The 22,729-nt window shown below is 41.6% G+C and overlaps 1 protein-coding gene across 30 annotated transcripts in view; it reads left to right on the forward strand.

Moving 5' to 3' along the window:
• Window positions 1-22,729, forward strand: part of MAP4 (microtubule associated protein 4) — a 228,660-nt gene that overhangs the window by 43,909 nt on the left and 162,022 nt on the right. For 16 of the 30 annotated variants that reach the window (XM_054481811.2, XM_054481830.2, XM_063661201.1 and 13 more), the window contains exon 2: window positions 8,464-8,585. The exons of the other annotated variants lie outside the window; for them this stretch is intronic. In XM_054481811.2, coding sequence (XP_054337786.1) covers window positions 8,464-8,585 — 122 coding nt within the window. The remainder of the gene's footprint in view (window positions 1-8,463; window positions 8,586-22,729) is intronic. 30 annotated transcript variants of the gene reach the window in all.

A 22,729-nucleotide genomic window follows, 5' to 3' on the forward strand; every position in this document is an offset into this window, starting at 1 on the left:
TTAATGGTACCACTTTCTGTTAAGAGACTGATTTTTACCAGGACTGAAATTTTCAAATTATGACTCACTGCCAACTCTTTTTTCTGTTGCTGTTTTTGTTTGTTTGTTTTTTTTGAGACACAGTTTACTCTGTCTCCCAGGCTGGAGTGCAGTGGTATGATCTCGGCTCACTGCAGCCTTTGCCTCCCCAGGTTTAGGTAATTCTCCTATCTTAGCCCTCCCAAATAGGTGGGACTATAGGTGTGCATCACCATGCCTGGCTAATTTTTGTATTTTTTGTAGAGACTGGGTCTCACCATGTTGCCCAGGCTGGTCTTGAACTCCTGGGCTCATGCGATCTGCCTACCTTGGCGTCCCAAAATGCTGGGATTACTGGTGTGAGCCACCGCACTTGGCCTACAGCCAACTCTTAAAAGCAAAACAACACTAGAAGATAATGGAATAGAAGATTTCAGTAGGCCAGGCGCGGTGGCTCACGCCTGTAATCCCAGCACCCTGGGAGGCTGAGGCGGGCGGATCACAAGGTCAGGAGATCAAGACCATCCTGGCTAACACGGTGAAACCCCGTCTCTGCTAAAAATACAAAAAATTAGCGGGGCGTGGTGGCGGGCGCCTGTAGTCCCCACTGCTCGGGAGGCTGAGGCGGGAGAATGGCATGAACCTGGAAGGCAGAGCTTGCAGTGAGCCGAGACCGCGCCACTGCACTCCAGCCTGGGAAACAGAGTGAGACTCCATCTCAAAAAAAAAAAAAAAAAAAAAAAGAAAATTTCAGTGCATTGTACATAATATGGATGAGTATTGATTTATAAAACTTCTGTTTCATTTATATATGTGTATGTGAATATGGATCATAATATAAATTTTTTTTTGCCATGGATGGTAATAAAAAGAAAAAAATGAAGACTTGAGAATTAGAAAAACACATATTTTTCTTTCCTTCACTCTTTCATACATTCTTTTGCATCTGCCATGCTCCTGGAACTGGGATAGGTGCTGGGTGAGCATCCAAATACTCTGAAAATCCTCACTCTTTTTTTTTTTTTTTTTTTCTTTTTTTGAGATGGAGTCTTGCTCTGATGCCCAGGCTGGTATGCAATGGCGTGATCTCGGCTCACTGCAAACTCCACCTGCTGGGTTCAAGCGATTCTCCTGCCTCAGCCTCCTGAGTAGCTGGGATTATAGACGCCTGCCACCATGCTCAGCTAATTTTTGTATATTTAGTAGAAATGGCATTTTGCCATGTTGGCCAGGCTGGTTTTGGACTCCTGACCTCAGGTGATCCGCCCGCCTTGGCCTCCCAAAGTGCAGGGATTACAGGCGTGAGCCACTGTACCTGGCCGAAAATCCTCACTCTTGAGCTCACAGTTAATAGAGGGTAATAGGCACGTAAATAATAAAGTTGTATAGTAGAAGCACATGTCATATATCAACTGTGTACTAGAAGTACATATCATATAGAGTGCTCCTGAAGTCATGGCGACTTTCATAGGGATGGAGGTAGGTTGAGGGGTAGGTATTGAAAATATGGAAGCTGGGTGCTGTGGTTCACACCTGTAATCCTAGCACTTTGGGAGGCCAAGGTGACAGGATCGCTTGAGCCCAGGAGTTTGAGACCAGCCTGGGCAACATGGAGAAGCCCTGTCTCTACAAAAAATACAAAAATTAGCCAGGCGTGGTGGCACGTGCTTGGAGTCCCAGCTACTTGGGAGGCTGAGGTGGGAGGATCACCTGAGCCTCGGGAGATCGAGGCTGCAATGAGCCAAGATTGCGTCACTGCACACCAGCCTGAGTAACAGAATGAGACCCTGTCTCATAAATAAATAAATAAAGTGAAAAGGTAGAGAAGAAGAATAGCATTTTAATTATTAAGTGTGAAAGAATTATTTTAGTATTGAAGATGGACAGTAATTGATATAAATCATTTTTGATTTAGTATTCTTATCCACTCTTATTCATATGTTACTCATTCTGTTGCAGCTTTTGAGTATATAGGATCAATCCAGCACATGAAGAGATAAAGGGAGGTTCTGTAGCTCTTGTGACAGCTTTTCCTATTCTTGGAGGGACCCTTTTTTACTTTCCTCAGAACTTTATTTACTAGAGTTTATTTCCTTTTTAGATTTTATTTCATGTTGATGCTAGTATTCTTACTGGATGTATTCTGACCCACTAAGAATCAATGACAGGGTAGGGAGGTGTAGCTGAGATTTGGGGAGAGCCTTATGCATTTCATAGGGGTCCAAATTCTGTATCTGATTTTTGGCTTCAGAATACTTTTCAGGCTGTAAGCCAGTAACCTCATTTTAGTCTTTATCTCTCAGCCTTATAGTCATCTTTTGTTTTATCTTACTGTAGGCTAACATTCACCATTAGAAAGACAGCTGGTCTACACACCAGAAGATACTATATTAGCTTTCATTGCTTATGTTTGCCTGCTGCAGGCTCTTTTGTTTACATCAGCCACCTTCACTCATTTGGTTTTCATATGCATACTGATACATATAAACTTACGGAGAGTCACTCTAAACAGTGCTCTTGATCTATTTTGTGTTTCTTAGGTGTTTTAGCTCAGAGACTGGTACTGTTTACATAGAAAGAACAGCCTTGTCAAGGGTCTGGAGGGGCATACCCTATGTCAAAGCATTTGGCCATAGCTCTATACATGACGATATCAAGAAGGCGCCCCCTTGGACCTACGAAGATAGAGGGCACATTCATGTACTTTGAGTACACAGAAATATGATAAATGATGAACAACTACTATTTTTAAGAATTAAAAAACAGGAGGCATAAAGTTAATAGGAGATGAATGCTTAATGTGTGGCAGTTTCACTTGTTACATTTGAGGGTCAGGTTGGTAGTGGTGTTGGTGAAGGGAGCTAACTGGTTACCCAGCCTGGATGGGATTGGGTGGCTATGGGTGGAAAAGGTGGGAGGTAGCGTTATAAACAATTAAACTAGTGTTTAATTGTTAAAGGCTATTATCATAGCCTTTGACTTTTCAATCTATTGAATGATCATTTAGCTTTGCATAGAGCTGGCTATAAAGACTGCTGTGAGAGACAATATTTGGTAGTAAATTAAGAGTTGGAGGCCTGCCACTTTACTAGCTGAGCAATCTTAGGCAAGTTATTTAACCTCTAAGTGCCCTGGTGTCCTCATTTTAAATGGGGTTATCTATGTCCTAGAGTTGTTCAACATATTAAGCGAAGTAATTTATGTAAAGTGATCAGAATGGTCTCTGGAATATAAGTCTGCAATAACTCCTGTTTTTTTTTTTTGGGACGGAGTCTTACTCTGTCGCCCAGGCTGGAATGCAGTGGTGGGATCTCGGCTCACTGCAACATCCACCACCCAGGTTCAAGCAATTCTCATGCCTCAGCCTCCCGAGTAGCTGGGATTACAGGTGTGTGCCACCACACCTGGCTAATTTTTGTAATTTTAGTAGAGGCGGGGTTTCACTATGTTGGCCAGGCTGATCTCGAACTCCTGACCTCATGTGCTCCGCCTCCCTTGGCCTCCCAAAGTGTTGGGATTACAGGTGTGAGCCACAATGCCCAGCTGGCTGTTCTTATTTTTATTTTTAGTCTATTGAGACAGGATCCCACTCTGTTGAGTGAGTGCAGTGGTGCCATCACGACTCACTACAGCCTCAACCTCCTGGGTTCCAGCAATCCTCCCACCTCAGCCTCCTGAGTAGCTGGGACCACAGGCACATACCACCATGCCTGGCTAATTTTGAAATTTTTTGTAGAGATGGGATCTCCCTGTGTTTCCCAGGCTGATCTGGAACTCCTGGGCTGAAGCAATCCTCCCTCATCGGCCTCGCAAAGTGCCAGGATTGCAGGTGTCAGCCACTGCATCTGGTCTAGTTCTTATTTTTTTATATAGGTTGGAGTTTCTTTTTTTTTTCCTTTTTCTTTTCTTCTTCTTCTTTTAATTTTAATATTTTGTCATTTTATTATACTGCATCTCCCACTGAAGAGTTGTATATTTCTTGGGGTCATATTGGAGAGAAATCCTTTTTTTTTCCCCCATACAAATCAGACCCAAGGTAGGTTTAGTGTTTGGACTGTAATATGAAGTTTGCTTTTTAATTGTTAAAATAATGATTTTTTTCTTGCATTAAACAATTCTGAAAGTTTTTCCTTTTGTTCACTTGTAGCCAGACACCAAAGAAAGGGGGAAAACTGTAGAATAAGTTATTATTTTTTTTGACAATGTCTCTCTGTCTCCCAGGCTGGAGTGCAGTGGTGCAGTCACAGCTCACTGTAGCCTTAACCTCCTGATCTCAAGCAAACCTCTCACCTCAGCCTCCCAAGGAGCTGGGATTACAGGCATGTGCCACCATGCCTGGCTAATTTTTGTATATTTTGTAGAGACAAGGTCTTAGTATGTTGCCTAGACTGGTCTTGAACTCCTGGACTCAAGCAATCCTCCCACCTCAGCCTCACAAAGTGCTGGGATTACAGGCGTGAGCCACTGCACCTGGCCTAAGTGAAAAAAAAAAATTTTTTTTTTTTTTTTTTTTGGTTACAGAGTCTCTGTCGCCCAGGGTGGAGTGTAGTGGCATGATCTCAGCTTAGTGCAACCTCCCCCTCCAGGTTCAAGCGATTCTCGTGCCTCAGCCTCCCAAGTAGCTGGGATTACAGATGTATGCCACAACGCTCAGCTCTTTTTTTGTATTTTTAGTAGAGACGGGGGTTTCACTATGTTGGCCAGGCTGGTCTCGAACTCCTGACCTCAAGTAATTCACCTGCCTTGGGCTCCCAAAGTGCTGGGATTACAGGTATGAGCCACCGTGCTGGGCCCCGAAGTGATTTTTTTAAATGGTCAATGTGTGAGCTGATTTTTCCCTATGATTTTCTCTGTTCCTTTTCCTTGCCATAACAGTAAAAATAGATCTGGTTTCCTGGGTTATCACAGCTTTTAACAAAAAGCTTTTTGATAAAATTAGCTGTTGGGTCAGTGGGATGAGATCATTCCTTTCTAAGTAGTGTGAAATGTCCTCTAAGCATTTGTGAGACAAAGGCATGCCAGATAGGCTAACCACACAATAAGCCTAACTCTGTGGTTATGTTTAGGGCAGGAGTGTGAGTTTTCTGTGTAATAGAATACTACTGATATGTAGAAAAAGGTGAAAGGTACTTGGCACAATGTGTATGCACTCTGGTTGGCCACGTGTAGAAAGAGATTAGAATGATAAAAGGGCTCAGGATACACTTGATATGAGGGCATAGGCCATCATTATCTTCAGATGTGATTAATTAACTGAAAATTGAGTAGCTCCTCGTCTATATTTGGATTAGTGCATCTTTAATTAAAAATTCTTGGCTGGACACGGTGGCTTACACCTGTAATCCCAGCACTTTGGGAGGTCGAGGCAGGCAGATCACCTAGGGTCAGGAGTTTGAAACCAGCCTGGCCAACATAGTGAAACAAATCCATCTTTACTAAAAATACAAAAATTAGCTGGCTGTGGTGGCGTGCACCTATAATTCCAGCTACTCTGGAGGCTGAGGCAGGAGAATCACTTGAACCTCGGAGGTGGAGGTTGCAGTAAGCCGAGATCTTACCACTACACTCAAGCCTGGGTGACAGAGCAAGACTCCCGTCTCAAAAAAATAAAAAATAAAAATAAAAATAAAAAAAATTCTTAAGGACAGTTTGAAACTGGAGGGAAATCATAATGTACTTTAAAATGGTTAATTGTATGTTATGTAAACTTCACTTCAATTAAAAAAATTAAGGACAACTGGAAAGAAAACTAATATACTTACTTTTCTGTTTGTACAAAATACAATTGTAGATTTAAGAAGCTTTAACCAGGGCCTCAACTTTCACATCATAGATACTGACTGTAGAAGCATAGTGCGATAACTGATAGTTATAGAAGATAAAAATCCATATGAGGAGGGCATGCCATTTTAAAAAGGAGAGCTATGTGATGCTATTTCCAATACATAGATATAGCTGGACTCACCTTCTTTATCCCTGAGAAACGAAAGCGTTCTAAGTTAGCATAGGAAATGATGATCAGAATGATAATACCTCCTACCTTTTCCCCCTGCTTCCTGATTTGGGATATAGGACAGAAAAGAAATTCTACTTTTAGTTGAGAACTCAGGGATGACTTTGAACAAATACATTTGTTAATCTCCTTGGACTTTTTCTCACTTTTAAAATAAGGAGGTTGGATTCAAATGCCCTTTCTAAAGTTTTGTGATTTGGTTGGAAATATTAGATGTGCACATCGCCAAGTTACTTTGTTTTGTTTCTGTGTACATGAATAAGCTTTTATTAGACTTGGTCACTGTTGTCTCTCTCTGATCAACAAGGATAAGTTAGCTTCTAAGAGTACCAGTGGTAGAACTTTAAGATTTGAAGCTTTAACGAGAGTCAGCTAGTTTGCAGTGATTAGAGACTTGTAAGTTAATTGATATACATACTTTTTTCTGTATTTATTAAGTTTCTCAGGGGAATTGTAGATTATTTCAGAGTGCAGTTTTAGGTCGTGGATCAGATTTAAGTTGGAAGTAAATACTGGTTATTACTAGAATTTTTGTTTGTTTTTGTTTTTTGTTTGTTTTTGAGAAGGAGTCTTTCTCTGTCACCCAGGTTGGAGTGCAGTGCCGCAATCTCAGCTCACTGCAACCTCTGTCTCCTGGGTTCAAGCAATTCTCCTGCCTCAGCCTCCTGATTAGCTGGGATTACAGGTGCCTGCCACCACACCTGGCTAATTTTTTTTTTTTTTTTTTTTTGAGACAGAGTCTTGCTCTGTTTCCCAGGCTGGAGTGTAGTGGCGTGATCTTGGGCTAACTGCAACCCCCGCCTCCGAGATTCAAGTAATTCTCCTGCCTGAGTCTCCCTAGTACCTGGGATTACAGGCGCACACCACCATGCCCATCTAATTTTTTTATTTTTATTTTTTAGTAGAAATGCAGTTTCACCATGTTGGCCAGGCCGCTCGCGAACTCCTGACCTCAATTTTCATACATTATTATTAACTAAAGTTCATAGTTTATTTAGATTTCCTTAATTTTTACCTAAATGCCTTTCTCTGTTCTAGGATCTCATCTAGGATACCACATTATGTTTAGTTATCATACTTAGCTTTCTCTTGGCTATGACAGTTTCTTACACCTTCCTTGTTTTTGATGACTTTGACAGTTTTGGGGAGTACTGGTCTGATATTTTGCAGCGTGTCCTTCAGTTGGGAGTTGTCTGATCTTTTTCTCATGATTAGACAGGGGTTATGCTTTTTAGAAGGAAGATCACAGAGGTAAAGTGCCACTCTTATCACATTATATCAAGGGTGCATACTATCAAATCATGTCAGCATGATTTATGTCTCTGTGTGTGTGTGTGTGTGTGTGTGTGTGTGTGTGTGTGTTTTGCTTTATCACTCAAGCTGGAGTGCGGTGCTGTGATCACAGCTCACTGGAACCTCCTGGACTCGACTCAAGCTTCCTCTCAACTCAGCTTCCCAAATAGCTGGGACCATAGGCACATGCCACCAAGCCCAGCTAATTTTTTTTTGAGAAAGAGTCTTGCTCTGTTGCCCAGGCTGGGTTGCAGTGGCACGATCGTGGCTTACTGCAACCTTGGCCTCCAGGGCTCAAGTGATCCTCCTACCTCAGCCTCCCGAGTAGCTGGGGCTACAGGCACTTACCACCATGCCTGGCTAATTTTTTTGTTTTTTTGTTTTTTTTTTGAGATGGAGTCTTGCTCTGTCACCCAGGCTGGAGTGCAGTGGTGCAACTTGGCTCACTGTAACTTCCGTCTCCTGGGTTCAAGCGATTTTCCTGCCTCAGCCTCCCAAGTAGCTGGGACTACAGGCATGTGCCACCACAGCCAGCTAACTTCTTGTATTTTTAGTAGAGACAGGGTTTCACCGTGTTAGCCAGGATGATCTCAATCTCCTGACCTTGTGATCCCCCTACCTTGGCTTCCCAAAGTGCTGGGATTACAGGTGTGAGCCACCGCGCCCAGCCTAATTTTTGTATTTTTCATAGAGATAGGGTTTCGCCATGTTGCTTGCCCAAGTTGGTGTCAGAACTCCTGGCCTCAAGTGAACCTCCTGCCTTGGCCTGCCAGAGGGCTGGGATTACAGGCGTGAGCCACTGCGCCCAGCTGATTTATCACTGTTGATATTAGTCTTGATCACTTGGCTTAGGTAGTATTTGTCATATTTCTCTTACCCGCCCCCCCCCCATTTTCATATTGTACTCTTTAGAAGGAGGTTACTATGTGCTATGCACATGTAAAGGATGAAGGGTTATGTTCCACCTCTTGGAAGTGGAGTATCTTGTTATTTGGAATTATTCACTGAAGACTTGCTTGTTCTCTCTCATTTATTTATTCAGTCTATTGTTTATATTGTTCCAGCTTTGGTCATTGGGAACTTTTTTAGTTGACTCCTCTGTAATTGACTTACCCCTATCTTTTTTTTTTTTTTTTGAGATGGAGTCTTACTCTGTCGCCCAGGCTGGAGTGCAGTGGTACAATTGCGGCTCAGTGCTACCTCCACCTCCTGGGTTCAAGCAATTCTCCCGTCTGAGCCTCCCGAGTAGCTGGGATTACAGGTACCCACCATCATGCCTGGTTAATATTTGTATTTTTTATGGAGACGGGTTTTAACCATGTTGGTCAGGCTGGTCTTGAACTCCTGACTTCAGGTGATCTGCCTGCCTTGGCCCCCCAAAGTGCTGGGATTACAGGCCTGAGCCACCTCGCCCGGCCAACTTACCCCTATCAATATTTTTTTTTTTTTTTTTTTTTTTTTTTAGCACTTCCTAACTTTCTGGAAATACAAGGTATTTCAGGCTCATCTTGAATATTTTGTTCTCAGTCCTAGAATTAGTCATTTCTCCAAAGAGTCTTGGTTTCTTTATCAGAGAATGGTATTAGAAACCAGCATCTGGGTGTGAGGTATGCTGTTGCTTTACTGGGGTGTCCCCTGAAGATTTTAATTAAACTTCATCTGAGTTTGAAAGGACTGGAAATGCTGTGTTTAAATTTTTTTTTTTCCTAATTGAGACAGGGTCTCACTATGTTGCCAAGACTGATCTCAAACTCTTAGCCTTAGATGATCCTCCCACCTCAGCCTTTCAAAGTGGTGGGATTACAGATGTGAGCCACCACACCTGGCCAGAAATGCCATATATATAAAATATATAATATATATTACATGTGAATATATAATATATAATACATAATATTACATATGACTATATAATACATATATTATATATATATATATTTTTTGAGATGGAGTCTTGCTCTGTTGCTCTGTGCAGTAGCGATCTCGGCTCACTGCAACCTCTGCCTCATGGGTTCAAGCGATTTCCCTACCTCAGCCTCCTGAGTAGCTGGGACTACAGGTGCGTGCCACCACGCCCAGCTAATTTTTTGTATTTTAATAGAGACGGGGTTTTACCGTGTTAGCCAGAATGGCCTTGATCTCCTGACCTCGTGATTCTCCCACCTCAGCCTCCCAAAGTGCTGGGATTACAGGCGTAAGCCACCGTGCCTGACCTACCTCTTTTTACTACAATTTTATTACTACTGGAACTAGATCTTAAAATATCATGTAACATCTCTGCCATTATACTAGTTGTCTGTAGCTACATGTATGGAATTTTAAACCATTCAGATTACTACCTTAGGAATCAGTATGCATTCTTGCCTTTTCCATAAAGCAGAGGTGTCAGGACCAAGCTTTTCAGGTCATTGACAAAACTGAAAAAGGAGTTAGTGATTATTGCTTCCTAGGGAAGTAAGACTTAAAAAAATATGCATTTATTTATTTATTTAGAGACAGAGTCTCGCTCTGTCACCCATGCTGGAGTTCAGTGGCACCATCTCGGCTCACTGCAGCCTCCACCTCCTGGGTTTTAAGCATTCTCATGCCAGCCTCCCGAGTAGCTGGGATTACAGGTGCCCACCACCACACCTGGCTAATTTTTATATTTTTAGTAGAGATGGAGTTTCACCCTGTTGGCCAGGCTGGTCTTGAACTCCTGACCTCAAGTGATCTGCCCGCTTTGGCCTCACAAAGTGCTGGGATTACAGGTGTGAGCCACCCCACCTGGCTTATTTAATTTTGAGACAGTCTCACTCTGTTGCCCAGGCTGGAGTGCAGTGGCACAATTTCGGCTCACTCATCCTCAACCTCCCAGACTCCAGTGATCCTCACACCTCATCCTCCCAAGTAGCTGGGACTACAGGTGTGTGCCACCACAACCAGCTAACCTTTTTTGTATTTTTTATCAAGGCAGGGGTTCGCCATGTTGCCCAGGCTGGTCTTGAACTCCTGGGCTCAAGCGATCTGCCCGCCTTGGCCTCCCAGTGTGCTGGGATTACAGACCTTTGCCACTGTGCCTGACAATTTGGATGTGTGAATGAAGTTCTGATTATGTTCTAAAGGAATTACCACTAGTTTTGCGGTACTTTTTTTTTTTTTTTTTTTGAGAAGGAGTCTCTGTCGCCTAGGCTGGAGTGCAGTGGCGCAATCTTGGCTCACTGCAACCTCCGCCTCTTGGGTTCAAGCAGTTCTCTGCCTCAGCCTCCTGAGTAATTGGGACTACAGGCACCCGCCACCACGCCCAGCTAATTTTCGTATTTTTAGTAGAGATGGGGTTTCACCATCTTGGCCAGGCTGGTCTGGAACTCCTGACCTTGTGATCCACCTGCCTCACCCTCCCAAAGTGCTGGGATTACAGGTGTGAGCCACCGTGCCCAGCCATTTTGTGGTACTTTTGTTTTCCATTTCTCTCCCTCTCCCACCTTTCCTGTCTACTGACTTTGTGATTTAGTTAAACCAAGCCACTAAAACCCAGCCAAAATTCTACTGCCAATAAGAAATGTTTAGAGTTGATGTTGATTTAAGTAGCTTTAGTGCAGCTGTATCGTACTTAAACTCCTGCAAATTTTTTTTTTTTTTTTTTTTCGGAGACGGAGTCTTGCTTTGTTGCCCATGCTAGAGTACAGTGGTGCGATTTTGGCTCGCTACAACCTCCGCTTCCTGAGTTTGAGTGATTCTCCTGTGTCAGCCTCCCAAGTAGCTGGGACTACAGGCGTGTGCCACCACACCTGGCTAATTTTTGTGTTTTTAGTAGAGATGAGGTTTCGCCATGTTGGCCAGGCTGATCTCAAACTCCTGGCCTCAGGTGATCCGCCCACCTTGGCCTCCCAAAGTACTGGGATTACAGGCGTGAGCCACAGTGCCTGGCCCCTGCAACGTTCTTGAAGTTAAAGTGAGTGAAGTTGGTCTCGATTAAGAACTTATGCTGCAGATATTGTGTGAATGGGTATCTACAGAGGCAGTTATTTCTCAGCTCCAGTATATTGTTGCTAAGTGGAAATACATAGTCATGGCCTGATCTTCTGATTTTTTATTTTTTTGAGACAGGGTCTTACACTATCACCCAAGGCTGAGGTGCAGTCCCGCAATCATGGCTCACTGCAGCCTTGACCTCCTGGGCTCAAACGATCCTCCCATTTTAGTCTCCTGAGTAGCTGGAACCACAGGTGCATGCTCGGCTAATTTTTTTTAAATTTTTTGTAGACGTGGAGTTTCACTGTGCTGCCCAGGCTGGTCTCGAGCCCCTGGGCTTAAGTGATCTTCCCATTTCAGCCTCCCAAAATTCTGGGATTACAGGACTGAGCCAACGCACCTAGCCCTGTGTTTTTTTAAAAAGCTGTAAAATTGTATTTTCATGCAAAGATTACTGATTTTGGAGATATTGGCCATTTTTCAAAACACTATATGGGCCACTGTACCAAGGGGCCTTTTTGACCTAGGTTTGCACTCTGAACTGGTGCTTCTTTTGTGGGTTCAGTGAGTATTCATTTTGGGGAGGGAACTCTGGGCTTGGTGGGAGTTGGGAGATGTTTGTCCTAATTGTAGCTTTGTCTCTAGTTTTCTAGATGGCTTTTGGCAAAGGGAAACCACTTTGGATCTCCTTTTCTGAGTTTTAAAATTTGAGAGTAAACTGGAGAATTGAAGGTTCTCCCTTACTCTTTTTTATTTTACATGTTCATACATGTATTTACTTGAGCTGTGAAACAATGACCATTTATGAGTTGGAGACATCAGGAAGTATTACTAGTCTTAAGTGCTTTGGGAATAGAGGAGACTACTGTGTTTTCTCTAGATATACCTTTTTCTAGGCTACAGAAGATTCTCACCTGCTTTTTGGACTCTTGGCATACTTGCCGCCTCTAATCATTATCTGGCAGATGTGTACATATTAATGGGTGATGCATATGTTTCTGTTTTTTCAAGCAAATTGATTCTAATTTGATGAAAGCTGTATTGATATGTGGGGTTTTTGGAGGGTAGTCATGGTGATGGGTAGAAATAGTAAAGCTGACAATGACAGTATTTTCTTAGTTATGGAGAACATTTTAATACTTTATTTCATTGTTTTTAGTTTGAACTAATTAATTGGTGGTGGTTCTATATGGAAGTAATGATGTAGGTGGTGTTCATCACTTAAAATCAACTGCATAAGATAATGGCATAACTTAATTACTGTAACAGCAAAAATGAAATCTGAGAAACTTCTGAAATTTAGTCTTTTATTAATTAAGATAAGATTTATTTGGAGATAAGATTTCAGACTTCCTTTTATCAGACAGGTGGTTTTATAGGAAGATTAAGAGTCTTCTAGAAAAATCTTAAAGACAAGGGAAATAAGTTTTTCATACACTCTTAACCATACAAGTTCATTATTCACTTGACATATAGTGTTTTTGTAAAAATATGTTCGTTTCTTACATCTTCAGAATAAAGCATTTTGATGTAATGTGATTTACTAAGAATCATACCTCTCCTGAAGGCCAATCTAAATTGCTGTTTTGTATAGATTGCCAGTTTTTAAAAGAGAAACTGTTGTATTTGAGTGGGATGTAATAAATATGAGCGTTTATGATGTAGTCTCTTGTGGGAATGTTTATTTACAAGTAATTTAAGCCTCTGTGAGCCTGATAAGGCAAACTCAATCTTAAATCCTTGATTAAGTGGAAGTGTAAACTGATGGAATAATAGGCAAGCAGGATTTATGTTTACATGGTAATTGCAACAATTTTGGCCAAAACATTTGGCTCGCTGCAACCTCCACCTTCCAGGTTCAAGTAATTCTCCTGCCTCAGCCTCCTGAGTAGCTGGGATTATGGTTGTGCGCCACCACACCCGGCTCATTTTTGTATTTTTAGTAGAGACAGGGTTTTACCACGTCGGCCAGGCTGGTCTCAAACTCCTGACCTCAGGTGAGCTGCCCGCCTTGACCGCCCAAAGTGCTGGGATTATAGGTGTGAGCCACCACACCCGGCCGAGTCAGCATATTATTTCTTCTTGTAAAAAGATGTCATGGTGGCTCACGCCTGTAATCTCAGCACTTTGGGAGGCTGAGGTGTGCAGATCACCTGAGGTCAGGAGTTGGAGATCAGCCTGGCCAGTGTGGTGAAACCCCGTCTCTACTAATAATACAAAAATTAGCTGGGCGTGGTGATGCATGCCTGTACTCCCCGATACTTGGGAGGCTGAGGCATGAGAATTGCTTGAACCCAGGAGGCAGAGGTTTCAGTGAGCCGAGATCGCACCATTGCACTGTAGCCTGCATGACAGAGACTCTGTCTCAAAAAAAAAAAAAAAAGTGTGTAGGTATGTATACCTAATAAAATTAGTGCTTTTTAAAAACGCAGTGCTTGTCATTTATTATTAAGTCAAGCCATATGAAATCACATTTTGTTAGTAAATAAATGGTCAGATATCCACAATCTTATATAGTTCTAATAGATACTCAAGAAATTTTGTCGACATAAAGAGAGTCAAATCATAAAATGGTAGACTGAAAAAGAACTTCATGGAGAATTCTTTTCTTTTTACAAACAGAGGTGACCAGGAGGTTGAGGCTGCAGTAAGTCGTGGTCATGCCACTGCACTCGAGCCTGGACACCAGAGTGAGACCCTGCTTCAAAAAAAAAGAAAAAAAAAAAAAGAAAGAAAGAGAAATGATTGCACTGCCTTTTTGTGGTTTTGGAACAAATATTGGGATAATGACTTTTACTTATAAATGTAGCACAGAAATCTTTTACTGTGTAAAAGTGCCTGAATAGAAAGTCAGGAGACCTGTTTCTCCTACCAACTAGTATAATTTTTGGAAAGCTCATTGTTCATCAGTTTCCTTATTTGTAAAATGAGGATGTTAGATACGTAAGATCTCTATTAATTAGGATAGTTGATGCTATCTCTTTAACGTAACTAGCATTTCAGTGACTTAACAAAATAATGGTTTATTTCTTGCTCACGTCATAGTATGAGTGTTTGGCCTGTGGCTGTCATGTAATTGAGGAATTTGAGCTCCTTCCATCTGGTGTCTTGGAGTCTCCTGCTGGATTCTTTGTATTTAGTTGGTTGATAGCAAAGAGCACCAGCAAGCAGAATTTCATAAAGTGCTTTGTAGTGAAGCATAATTCTTCAGCTCACATTGCATTGTCTAGAACCCACTCACATGGTCTCAACTTCTAACTCCAAGGGAAATAGGAAATGTCTTTCTGAGCACCCAGGGAGAAGAAACAGAATCCCCATCTTTGCCACAGTCCCTTTCATTTTGTACATTTTTTTACTTTTTTATTTATTATTTTTTTTAAAGACAGAGTCAAACTCTGTCGCCAGGCTGGAGTGCAGTGGTGTGATCTCAGCTCACTGCAACCTCTGCCTCCCAGGTTCAAGCGATTCTCCTGCCTCAGCCTCCTGAGTAGTTGGGACTACAGGCGCGCTCCACCACGCCCAGCTAATTTTTGTATTTTTAGTAGAGACAGGATTTCACCATGTTGGCCTGGATGGTCTCGATCTCTTGACCTCATGATCCACCTGCCTCAGCCTCCCCAAGTGCTGGGACTACAGGCGTGAGCCACTGTACCTGGCCCATTTTTTGATTCTTTATTCACAACCAAATACTTTCTCCTATTGCATATTGCTTTTTGTATCTTTGGTTACTCTGAATTTACTTCCAAATTTCTTGGAAGGAATTTAGTATTGCAAGTCAAAGCAGCCCTTTGGTGCTTGCTATGTTTAGGAGAGGGTCTCCCCACAACCCCTGCCATCCCCAGATAAGTATATTTGTTATTTTTGTTAGTAGTTTCATTTGTGGTGTAAGTTTGTCTTTTATATTGTCATGGCTTGCTTAGTTTTAATGATTAAAAATACATTAATTGCAAAAATCTCTCAGTGCTGGTATAAGAAAAACAATAGAATATTGAACACAGCCAACTTCAGAGGGAAAGTCATTGTCTACCATGTTCAGTCTAGCAGCCTGCTAGCAGAAGGGAAAACAGACAAACCTTATACTGTCTTTTAAAGGTCAGCACATGTAGACTTCGAGACCAATAGAGAAACACATTCCAGTGAGCAGGCAAAGTTCTCTTTGACTTCTGCCCACTTAAGAGTAAACTCGCAGAGTCAGCAAAAGTCTTTCAGTTGATTTCAGCTGCTGTTTTGGAGTCATTTCCATCTTTCCACCTCCTTCTCTTTTCTCTTTTTTTGTTCTTTCTTGACACATTATATTGTACATGTTCATTTGTGTGTAAATACAACATATCCTTCTTTATGGATCCATTTTATGTAAGTTTGATGAGCGTGTTCTAATTCTAAGCCTTGTTTCCTTAAAATATATAATTATCTCAGAATAATGCCATAGTTCAGTTTGCCTTATGTTTGGATTAGTACTTTCTTGTGTAGTTCTCTTTCAGTGAACTGCTCCCCTCCCCTGTTTTTAATTGCACTTTTTTTCATATACCATTTGCACCACATGTCTAAGTCATTGGTCTTTTTAAATTACACTGTGGAAAGGTTAATTTTGGACAGTTATTTCTAGATCCTAGTGCATTATCGTCATCCTAGGATTGCATTTCATTTCTCTTGTAGGCGAATGGTACTATTTCTTGGATATTGCAGCTTTCATAGGATGCTGTGTTCATTTTTCATTTCCTGGAGTCTGTACTGAGGTTCATTTTCAGCAAGAATGCCTGGAAAATAATTTTTTTTTTTTTTTTTCTGAGATGGAGTGTCGCTCTGTTGCCCAGGCTGGAGTGCAGTGGTGCAATCTTGGCTCACTGCAACCTCTGCCTCCCGGGTTCAAGTGATTCTTCTGCCTCAGCCTCCTGAGTAGCTGGGACTATAGGCGCACGCCACCATGCACAGCTAATTTTGTTGTATTTTTTGTAGAGACGGGGTTTCACCATGTTGGCCAGGATGGTCTCCATCTCTTGACCTTGTGATCCGCTCGCCTCAGCCTTGCAAAGTGCTGGGATTACAGGCATGAGCTACCACGCCCAGCCAATAGTTTTTTTTTAAATTGTGTGTTTGAATTTCCCATTTTAGCCTTCACTTAATGGATGAGTTGGCTGTAAAAATCTAGCTTCAAAATATTTTTTCTCAGTTTTAAAGGCATCACTTCATTTAAAAAAAATCATTTAAAAAAATAAATAAAAATAAAAATAAAAAAAATCATTTAGTGTTACAATTAGAAATAAGCCCATCTGTTTCTTGTAAGTTGCTAAGTACTGCTGAGGGGAATTTCCCTCCCTCCCTTCTTGCCACCTTGCCGAGGCTGTATTCAAATTCCTGGGCTCAAATGATCCTCCCACCTCATCCTCTTCTTTTTGCTTTTCTTTTTTCGTTCTTCTGTCCCTGTCTCTCTACTCTCTCCATTGTCTGTTCGTTTTCTTCATCTGCCTCCATGATCATGAAAATATTAGCCATGTTATTGTTTACCGTTCACATTTAGGGCTGCCATCCACCTGGAATTACTTTTTGTATATACTGTGAGGTGGAGCTCAAAATATCCAGTTGACCCAGCACCACTTATTGAAAAGACAGTTAATTCCCTCACTGTTTTGCAGTGTCACGTTTGTCAGATATTAAGTATCCATATGCATGTAGTTCCGTTTCAAAACCGTTCTCTTGCATTGGCCTCTTGTTTTTTGTTTTTTTTCCAGATGTTCAGCACACCAAGTACATTGGCCTCTTTCTTGGTGATAGTGCAGGTACCACAATGTCTTCATTACTATATGTATTTTTAGTTTCAAACATATGACATTGCCATAGGTTAGAAACTCATCAGTTTTCAGCATTTTCACATGGTTCAATCCATGAGTGAGTTTTGATATCCAGTAGTTTAAGTTTCTCTAAGTTTGTTCTCAAAGATTATCTTAGCTGTTCTTGACTTTTTAAATTACTATATAAAACTTAGGATCAACTTTTCAGTTTGATTTGAAAAGACAAAACCTACTGGACTTTGCTTGGGGTTATGTTAAATCTATAGATTAGGCCAGGCGTGGTGGCTCACGCCTGTAATCCCAACACTTTAGGAGGCCAAGGCGGGCGGATCACAAGATCAGGAGTTTGAGAACAGCCTGGCCAACATGGTGAAACCCTGTCTCTACTAAAAATACAAAAATTAGCTGGGTGTGGTGGCGCACGCCTGTGGTCCCAGCTATTCAGGAGGCTGAGGCAGGAGAATTGCTTGAACCTGGGAGGCGGAGGTTGCAGTGAGCCAAGATCGTGTGCCACTGCACTCCAGCCTGGGCAACAGAGTGAGACTCTGTCTAAAAAAAAAAAAAAAAAAAAAAAACTATAGATTAGTTTGGGGATAGTTGATACTTTTAAAATATTGTAAAACCTTAAAACCTTAAAATAAAATAAAACCTTATAGGTTTCTCCTAAAAGCACTCCCTTAGTAAATCACTTGCACAAAAATCCATGCCTCAGATTCTACGTCTAGTAAACTGATTCTAAAACACCTTCCTAACAAGGGGGAATGTGATGTCTTTCTAGTGTTAAGTTGTATTAATCCTGTGTTGTATTTCATTTCGGTGAATTTTATCTTGAATGGATTAGGTAGATTGTTGATTAATTCAGTGACCCTCAATTGTGGGTGCCTCTCGGAATCAACTTAAATGAGATTTCTCTGTGTCATGATTACCCTTACTGCAAGAAAACCAACAACACTGAGATTTTTGGTGCAGTAGCACATGCTTCTAGTCCCAGCTACCTGGGAGGCTGAGGCTGGAGGATCGCTTGAGCCCAGGAGCTTGAAGCTGTAGTGCACAATGAGCATACCTGTGACTAGCCAATGCACTCCAGCCTGGGCAACATAGTGAGACTTGTCTCTAAAAAAACAAAACAACAACAACAAATAAAACTCATTGCTTAACCCTGTTAACCCTGTCCCTGAACAATTCTGATCCAGTGTTTTTTGTTTTTTACTTTTAACTCAGATTTTTACTTGTATTTCAGGTAAAATATTAAAAGTTATGTTAACTAATAACTTGAAAGATCTCTTCAACTTTTGCTTGTTCAATTTTCATTTAATAATGATATTCCCCCCCCCTTTTTGAAAGCATCTGTAAGATATTAGGTCAAAGTAAGGCCTTTGCCACGACTACAAAATGCTTGTTAAGTACTCCCATAGAGTTTGTATCTTCTCCTTCTTGCTCAGAAAAGCTGAGCTACTCTACCCTAGTCGTGCCCAGAACCAATACTTAGAAGAACTATGAGAGTGCTTCCAGCTGTGCAGACATCAACCGCAGCAAGAGAAGGCTGGTATCGTGGTATGGAACAGAACGCACCTAGCCGGACAAATGTGCATTTAATGAGAGCCTATGAGGTTTCAAGTTTATTATATTTAGATGTCCAGGATAAAGGTGAGAAAGATGCTATCCTAGCCATCTAGGAACTCAAGTGTAAGGGGAACTCTGGGTGGGACACATTGTAAATAAACAATTACAAGGGTGGGCATGGTGGCTCATGCCTGTAATCCTAACACTTTGGGAGGCTGAGGCAGGCGAATCACTTGAGGTCAGGAGTTCAAGACCAGCCTGACCAACATGGTGAAACCCTGTCTCTACTAAAAATACAAAAATCTCTGTCTCAAAAACCCCACAAAAAACAAAACAAAACAAAAATTACAGAATTGGCAGCACAAATTCCTATGTCCTCTTCTACTTTCCACTTTTCTTCATTTTCACTGATATAAAATAGAGTGAAACTTCACTTTGCTTAATGGGAGAAGTTTTTCTTTTGTTATCTATTGTTTTCAAGACAGGGCCTCGCTCTGTAGCCCAGGCTGGAGTGCAGTGGTGCTATCACGGCTCACTGCAGCCTTGAACTTCCCCTGCTCAAGTGATCCGTCCACCTCAGCCTCCCAAGTAGCTGGGACCATAGGTGTACAGGCTAATTTTAAAATGTTTTCTGTGGAGACGCAGTCTCAACTGTGTTGCCCAGGCTGGTCTTGTACTCTTGGGCTCAAGCAGTTTTCCTGCCTCAGCCTTCCAGAATGTTGAGATTATAGGCATGAACCACCATGCCCAGCCAAAAGAGAATTTTTTCTTTAATAAAATAGTTCTCAAAAGCTAAGAGCTGATCAAGTATGAATATTCTTCCTTTCTTCCAATCTCCTCAGCACTAAGTCATCCTAAAGTTACATGATATGCTTATTACTTTCTGACAGATATATGAGCTGATAACTATAGAGATTTAATATTTTAATAATTATAAAGTTTTAATATTTATATGATCATATTAACATGATGGTAGTAGCTGATATCTTTCTCTCTTTCTCTCTCTGTCCCTCAGACATGTGGTCTCACTTTCTCACCCAGACTGGAGTACAGTGTTGTAATCATAGCTCACTGCATCCTCAAGCTCCTGGGCTCAAGGAATCCTACTGCCTCAGCCTCCTGAGAGGCTGGCACACAACACCACGCCCAGCTAATTAAAAAATTTTTTTTTGTAGAGGTGGTGTCTTGCCATCTTGCCCAGGCTAGTCTTGAATTCCTGGGCTCAAGTGGTCTTCCTGCTTTGGCCTCCCAGAGTTCTGGGATTACAGGTATGACCAGGCCAGGCCAGTAACTGGTCGACCATCTTGAATATTTGTTTTTGCCACATTACATCATGTCATGCTTTTCTAAAAGCAGAGAGAGCTATTTTTATTGCTATGCCTAATAATGATAAGATGACCAGCATGGAGAGCTGGTTCGTACGGTTACTCCTTACTGGCTTTTTTCCTATAATTTCAGACAACATGCTTGCTCTTGTACAAACTGTGTTTAGAAAGTGGAAGAAAATAAGTGAATATTCTTTTTTTTTTTTTTTTTGAGACAGAGTCTCGCTCTATCACCCAGGCTGGAGTGCAGTGACACGATCTTGGCTCACTGCAACCTCCACGTCCCAGGTTCAAGTGATTCTCCTGCCTCAGCCTCTCGAGTAGCTGGGACTACAGGTGCACACCTCCACGCCCGGCTAATTTTTGTATTTTTAGTAGAGAGGGGTTTCACCTTGTTGGCCAGGATGGTCTCAATCTCTTGACCTCATAATCCACCCACCTCAGCCTCCCAAAGTGCTGAGTGCTGGGATTACAAGCATGAGCCACCATGCCTGGCCAAGGTGAATATTCATTATTGGTGATAACCCTTCAACCTTGAATCTGTTTATTCTTTTTCTAGTTGTGAAGAGTTTTTGTAATTTTGGAACTTTTGATTAATTTCAAATTAGATTCAATTTCTAATAACTTCCATTGTGTCATTTTAGAAATGTGTTTTTAGCCCCTTGTTTTGTTGGTTTTTATCATTTTGGCCTGTCTCCTGTGTAATCTACTAGGAACAGAGAAAGTGTGCACATCACTTTTATGTGGTCCTTCTCTTCTGGGACCCAGTAGTTTACAGGAGCTGGTATATACAACTAACTACAGTGGGGGGTCCCCAGCCCTTTGTCTGTAGACTGGTACCAGTCCATGGCCAGTTAGGAACTGGGCTGCACGGCAGGAGGTGAGCAGCAGGTGAACAGCATTACATTAACTTTGCGATGAGTGTGCCTGAGTTCTGCCTTCTGTCAGATCAGCAGTGGCTTTAGATTCTCATAGGAGCGCAAACCCTATTGTGAACTGCACATGCAATGGATCTAGGTTGCATGCTCCTATGAGAATCTAATGACTGATGATCTGAGGTGGAAGAGTTTCATCCCGAAACCATCTCCTCCCTCTCACCTCTCATGCTATCTGTGGAAAAATTGTTTTCCACGAAACCTGTCCCTGGTGTCTATACTGAGCTACAGTATAGACCAGACTCTACTGTTACAAGTACAGATGATGTATTAGTTCTGAATACTAGTGGGAGAAAGATTCTAAAAAGCCATCACAGAAAAGGTGGTAAGGTAATTTATGTGGACCTTGATTTCAAGACTTTCACAAATGAGGAGGGAGAGAAGATAACTTCAAGTTTGGAGAGCAAATGAGCATAGGGTGTACAGTGATAATGTAAGATGGCAGATGGTCCCATGTGACTAAATTGTAGGGAGACCCCACATGGAAAGCTGCTGATGATTATGGTAGGTGATAGGACTGAGTCTTCTCAGCCTTGATATTACACGTAAGAGTTTGGATTTACAAAAAAAAAAAAGAAAAAGACATCTAGGCATTGGGGTCCCTTTAAAGATCAGGTGGAGTGTTTTCCTGATGTTCAGGGTTCTTCCTGCCTGCCTCCCTCCTTGAAGAAGAAAAGATAGGTAGGTATAAGTGGTAGGTAGGTAAAGGTATATATAAGCAGCTATAATTCAAAAGGTATTTGAAGTACAGTGAAGTCACTGTGTTAGATAAAAGCAGAAACTACAAAACTATGAGGTTTTGCTTATTTTGTCACGCTCTGCTTCTGTTTTTGGTGTTCTCTGGCTCTTTTCGCCTGATCCTTTGTCTCAGCCTTATTTATAAGTGACTTGTTTTTTCCATTTCTCATTTTTTTTTTCATCTATTAAAGTGAGGGGATTGGATCCTAGATCATTTCAACTGGTGTAAGCCTTTAGAGCCAGGCACGGTGGCTCATGCCTGTAATCCCAGCACTTTGGGAGGCCAAGGTGGGTGGATCACTTGATGCCAGGAGTTTGAGACCAGTCTGGCCAACATGATGAAACCTTGTCTCTACTGAAAATACAAAAATTAGCCAGGCATGGTGGTGTACATGCCTGCAATCGCAGCTACTCAGGAGGCTGAGTTAGGAGAATCACTTGAACCCAGGAGGCGGAGGTTGTAGTGAGCCGAGATCATGCCACTGCATTCTCCAGCCTGGGCAACAGGCCAAGACCCTGTCTCAAAAAAAAAAAAAAAAAACCTTTAGAATGTGGTTAGAAATAATTTTTGGATTGGTATAGATTAACTCTGAATGTTTTCCTGTGTTAATTAGAGGAAGGAAGTGGGATAAATGTAAAGTTTAGAAAAATGCTCCTTGTCTTTTTCAAAATTTTGAGGGGTTAGGTATTAAGACTCTTTTAAAGTTTTACTCATTTAAAAAATTCAGATAAAATGGAAGATTCATTCTTAAGGATGGTGATATCAGAAATGTAAGTGCTGTGTCATTGTCATTTCTTATTTTGGCCTACATAACCATAACCAGACTTCAGACATCATGCTGCCTGTATCACATGGCTGACAGTGGGAGGTATCTGGTGTATTCTTCCTGGAGAAATAGATTGAAATTCATTTGGACAGAAATGTTGAAGGCAGGTGCCTGATCCAAAATGCATTTAGTCAGGACTGAACACAAGCTGCCTGGATAGTTCCTGTAAGTAAGCAAGGTAGCATTTTAACTTTGTGATGCAAGGTTTTATGTATGTGAGTATGTGTGTGCAAGTGTATACAGTATTTTTATATCCAGAGAACAGGGCTCCCTT

The sequence above is a fragment of the Pongo pygmaeus genome, chromosome 2, assembly GCF_028885625.2.
Source record: "Pongo pygmaeus isolate AG05252 chromosome 2, NHGRI_mPonPyg2-v2.0_pri, whole genome shotgun sequence".
NCBI classification, from domain to species: domain Eukaryota; kingdom Metazoa; phylum Chordata; class Mammalia; order Primates; family Hominidae; genus Pongo; species Pongo pygmaeus.